Source organism: Carlito syrichta, unplaced genomic scaffold (genome assembly GCF_000164805.1).
Source record: "Carlito syrichta isolate Samal-C Ts95f unplaced genomic scaffold, Tarsius_syrichta-2.0.1 Scaffold120448, whole genome shotgun sequence".
Lineage (NCBI taxonomy): Eukaryota > Metazoa > Chordata > Mammalia > Primates > Tarsiidae > Carlito > Carlito syrichta.
The window spans coordinates 3,353-8,630 of record NW_007064544.1 but is presented as its reverse complement, the minus strand read 5'-3'; the positions used below and the strand labels follow the sequence as shown (position 1 = coordinate 8,630).

General features: G+C 64.7%; 1 protein-coding gene across 1 annotated transcript; it reads right to left on the bottom strand.

The window, feature by feature from the left end:
• Window positions 1–93: 93 nt before the first annotated feature.
• Window positions 94–4,551, bottom strand: LOC103249373 (single-stranded DNA-binding protein 4-like; the record flags this gene model as incomplete). Its single annotated transcript, XM_008048001.1, has 7 exons — window positions 4,498–4,551; window positions 3,682–3,754; window positions 3,367–3,428; window positions 3,202–3,286; window positions 709–798; window positions 241–300; window positions 94–163 (listed from the first exon to the last, which is right to left on the bottom strand). Coding segments are annotated over exons 1-7 (454 nt in total), but the record flags the coding sequence as incomplete, so codon positions are not given.
• Window positions 4,552–5,278: the final 727 nt, after the last annotated feature.

The following is a 5,278-nucleotide window of genomic DNA, read 5'->3' as shown; positions in this document are numbered from 1 at the left end:
GGATGCCCTAGGGTGGGGCAAGGGAAGGGGGCTGAGGCCTGGACCACTCACTCCCCAGCACAGGCACCACGGCAGCCCACCTTCCCTACTCACCCTGAGCACGCGGGGAGGGGTCCATGGTGCCAGGGAGGAGGGGCTGGGAGCCCGGAAGGCCCACGGGAGGCTGCGGAGAGGCGGGCAGCACTGGTGTGAGGCACCCATCTGGCCTGGTTCCTGCCTTCCTCCCTGCATCCCTCTTACCTGACTCGGCATCCGCAAGGTGGGCCGGGGGCCCCCTGGAAACCGCGGTGACATGAAGGGCTGGAAGAGGTTGGGGAGCGATCAGCACCTCCCTGAAAGCTACCCCGTTCCTGCTGTGCCTGAGCCCACCTGGGCAGTCCCTCCTCCAGAGCCAGGGGGCAAACCCAGCTCAACCGGGAAGGCAGCGCCCGGGACATTGGGATTGTGGAGGGGCAGCTGGGAGCCTGGGGAATATCAGAACAGACCAGGTGGGTTGGGGAACGACCCACAGTTAACTGTGGCCCTGCTGGGCCTGCCACAGAAGGGGAAAGGCTCCATGGAAGTGAGAGGGTGGCCAGCCCAGGGCGCAGGGGCCCTGAGGCAAAGGGTGAGCGCAGAACATGTGACTCCAATGACCCTCCCATCCTACTCCAGCCTACACCTGTCCACCCAGAGTTGGGGGACAATGGGCACCAGCCCTGGCCGTACCTGGAAGAAGCTGGCCGCCATGGGGCCGGTAGTCATTGCATCACTGGGAGCCATGCTGCCCATCACAGGGCTGGGGGCTGCTGCAGTGCTCTGCAGGGTGAGGACACCAAGGGCCAGGTCAGGACACTTCCTGCTGGGCGGCCCCATAGGAAGTCTGACTCTATCCGTGCTTGCGGGAAGGGGAGGGGCCTCTCTCAGGGCAGAGGGCAGTTGCTCCCCTCCAGACCAGCCTCTTGCCGGCGGGGAGTCCCAGCCTGCAATGAGTGCTGGCCTGATGCCTCTGTGGGTCTGAAGTGACAGGGACCCAGACTCCAGTGCAGGGTTCTAGCTAGCACAGTGTCCTGACTAGATGTTGCGGCTCCAGGCCCATCCCAAAGGGCTGGCAGGGCGGCTCCATGGGGCTCCCAGCTGTCTCCAAGACACCCCAAATAACCACCCAAGTCCACTGGCCGTTTCAACATCAGCCTCCGTAAAGGTTCCTCCTTGGAGCTGCTGGGCAGACCCTTCCAGTTGCTGCCTTCAGGAGGGGGAAGGGCAAGCAGGACTCTGGGGTGGGGGTCCCATGCCCCCACTCGCTCCTCGGAGAAGGGGAGAGCAGGGAGCTAGAGGGGGGCTCCCATGTCAGCCCAGAGCTTGCAGGGGACAGGCTGATGAGCCCTTGTGCTGGTGGGTCCCAGACCTGTCTGCCTTTGGGGCCAAAGGGGGGGAGGGGCAGGACTTCTCTGCAGGCGCCTTGACCACTGTCCTCGCATCATCGCCCTCCCGGAGCCCAGGTCCTGAACCCCAGAAAGGCTAGGGGCAGTTTGTGAGGTTTTGCTGCACTTTCCTGATTTCAAGGAGTAGGGATGGTCCCTTGGCTACCGAAGGGTCGGGATACACCCTCCCTCCTGCCAGTCCCCTTCCTGCCCCTTCTCAGAGGCCAGCCTTGAGCCTCCAGCGCTGTTCCGAAGCTTGGGAGGGCCGCAGGGGAGCTTCCCCGGGCCCACCGCGACCAGAACGCTCCGAGGGCACAGAACAAGGCATCTGAAAGCCCACGTTCCCCTGGCCCCACTCCTATGCCAAGTCCCAGTCCTAAACTGCTCACCAGGCCCCCCACAAAGGCCAGAGCAGCTGTGCCCACGGACTGCCTCGGGCTGGAGATCGCACCTCGGAGCCCAGATCTGTCCACCTCATAGGGAAGACAGCCCCCTTCGGCGCATGGCAGTCGCCGGTCTATTTCCTGGTTGAGAGGCCAAGGAGGCGGGGAGAGGACGCCCAGTCTCCCATCCCTGCGTCCCCGAGCCCCTCCCAACTCCAGGCACTGAGGAGTTAATCCTGGGCCGGCAACCCTGCCCCCATCCTCCCACCTCCCGAGGCTCAGGCTGGACCCCCTACGTCAATCATCCTGGAAGAGGGGCCCGGGCCGCCCCCCCCGTTGCCATGACGATGGGCTGGGCGCTCGCATTTCCTGGAGACGCCAAGGTCGCTGGGAGTGGGAACGGGAGGGGCGGGGGCCGGCAGAGCCCACGCGCAGGGCGGAGGAAGGGGCTGCCTCCGCGCTGGAGCGGCGGCCTGGCTTCCACTTGGGGCCGCGGGACCCCATCACCCCGGGCCTGGGCGCCACCGCCTGCTGGGCCCAGCGCCCTAGCGCTGCCATGGCAACCAAAGTGCCTGGAAGCGCATCCGGTTGGCAAAGCCCTTCCCATTCTGCCCTCCTCCCTCAGAGAGACCGCGGGACTGCAGGGCCTAGGCGGGAGCCGCGGGGGAGGGGGCGCAGGCTGGGAGGAGAACGGAGTCCAGGGATGCCGTGAAGGCGCAAGGAGGGGGGCCTGGGCACAACTGCGGGGTGTCACCCAGGCATACAGATCCAGACACCCAGATCTGCAGGCCTAGGACCAGGGTCCCACGCGCGGGCGGGAGTCATTCTGGGGAGAATAGCAGTGCACAGGAGGGCCGTCGCGCCGGCTGCCATGTCGTGTAGGCAGCAAGAGGCGCTTCGGGGACACGGGCACACCCGCCCCTGGGCACCTGGGATGGGGTCGGTCAGCAGGACTGGCGCCCCCAGACCTGGCACTGCCCCCGCAGACCTCGGAGCAGATGGCCAGGCACGGGGATGAAGGGATGGGCTGCATGTCGAGGTGTGTCCCCCCGCCCACACGACAGGCTTCTGACCCCTCAACCCAGGCAGGGAAACTGACGACAGGGGAGGGGGTGGAGGAGGAGGGTCCGATGCAGGGCCCCATAGGTCACCCCCTCACTCCCCAGCATGCTCCCACCTCGATGGCCCAGAGAGGCTAGGGGCAGGCAGAGGTGCCCCCAAAGCTGATCAGAGGGGAGGGAGGAAAAAAAACCTCCCCTACTCTGAGTGACCCTAGACCAGGAGAGGTGTAGGATCCGCAGAAATGCCCAAGATACGGATGGCAGGCACTCTTTAGCGCTGCCTGCCAGCCCCTCCCCAGATTACAGTACCAGCCAAACTCCCGCCCTGGTCTTCTGCTCTGAGTGGGGACTCACATAGTCCTGGAAGGCCTTGGCCTCGCTTGAGTGCTCACATGCTTCTCTGCGGTCCGGCGCCGCACAGTACAGGTCCCAGAACACGCTGCGGACAGCAGGACAGAGGGTTGCTGCCCGCGCCCCCCCCAGCCCTCTCCACACCCGCCCACCCGCGTCTCCACGCACCACCACCAGGAGTGCAGGAACCCGGGCGGCTCGCCCAGAGTGATGTTCTTCTCCCATCGGATCTGCAGGAAGAGGGAAGGAGTGAGGGTCCTTGCCTGACCCCACCCCACCACCCACCAGGGGCCCCGAGAGCCTGCAGGGAGGGCACCAGCCGGAGACTGGGGGCGGCTGCAGGGGAACCAGGGTGTGCAGATCCCCCATGTATGCAGATACGGGACGCCAGCCTGAGGCCCTGACCCTGTCCACCCCTCAGTCCCATGGACATCAGAAGAGCCCCCTCGCCCCACCTGGAGCCCCAGGCTGAAGGGCGCTTACCTCAGACAGGAAGGTCTGGGCTGACTTCTGGGCACCGACATGCAGCAGGTACTCGTACACATACAGTGCCAACCTACAGGATGAGGCTGGTCAGGCTCACCGCAGGCCAGCCCTGAAGCCTTCCTCCCTGACTCTCAGGTGGGCACAGGAGGAGATGGCCTCCTGCCAGAGCTCACCTCAGACAACTACTCATCTGTGGACACCCAGTCTGCAGGACCCTCCCAGGTATCCCAGACGCCCAATTCCAGGCTGAATTCCACTCAGCTCCACACTGAGCTGTGTCCTATATCCAGGTCTCGCTGCCTAAATCAACCGAAGCTCTACCAAGCCAAGGAAAGAAGAGCCCCTCCCCTTCACGGGATCAGCACCTGCCTACCAGCAATGGCCCCAACCTTTCCTGCAGACTGCCCCCAACAGGGCACCACTGGCCCCAGAGGAGTCTGGGAACACAGGTGGGCAAGGAGAGGTGGAGTAAGCAGTGCCACATAGCTGCCATGCCACTGCCTTGCGAAATGCCTGCATAAGTCCCCCACCTGCCAGGGATCCCCTGGACTTGGCCTTCAGCTGCTGGCCACCCCCTCAGGTCCCTTCTACTGCCCAGCCTGGCCCCACAAGGGATGGGGGGATGGAGGGTCCTGGATCCAAGATGGAGACTCCCCAAGGGTCACCCAGGCCCTCCCAGAGCCAACATCTCAGCCTCCTACTGGCCCTGACAACGCCTGCCCTAAAATAGCCTCCCGCTGACTCCTGCTCTGCCCCATCATTCCCTCAGCTCCCGGCTCCCCCCAGCCCCTGCACTGCCCTCCCCCATCCTACCCTTCCTCCTTCATTCATTCCCGTGCACAGGCTGGCATCCCCAGGCCCTGTCTGTGGGAGATAGGACGGGCATGTGGGTGGGCAGCAGCTCCCAGGAGCACTCCCAAGGTGTCTCAGTCCCCTATCATCCGCTCTTAGGAGGGCCGAGCCCTGGCCCTGATTCTGACTCCATACCCTCCAGGTCCTGTGTCTTCCTCAGCCCAGGCACCCTCTTGGCCCCTCAGGCCCCAGGACGATGGCCCAACCCACTTCTGCGAGCCCTGCCCTTTCCAGAGGCTTCAGTAGAGCCTGCATCCCTAAGGGAAGTTTGAGCAGCAGCGCCAGGTCCAGCAAGGATGACTGGGGTCCAGCGCCGCCACAGCAATGGCCCCACCACGCTCTGGGGAGAGCAGGGAGCATTCCAGGGGGGCTCAGAGCAGGGAGCATTTGGGGGAATCAGACAGAGCCCAGGAACCAAGGCCGGCCCCGGGAGGCAAAGGATGGGGGGCATGAGGTCTGACTGTATTGCTCTGACCTCCCAGCGGCAGCCTCTCCTGGGGCTCAGGTGATCCTGAAACAGCAGGTAGCCCAAGGCCTCTCCCACATGCCCCACCCTGGTTCCATCCCCCCCTTACTCTCCCTGGGCCTTGCTGCTTTCATGATATCCTTATGCAGTGGCTGCCTGTGGGGTGCTCCGGCCTCCTAAGTTTGGGCCGGTTTCACCTGACATCTCCAGGCCCAGCTCGACACCCCATCCTGCCTTTGTCCCAAGCCTCCACTCACAGGCCCACCCTCCTGAGGA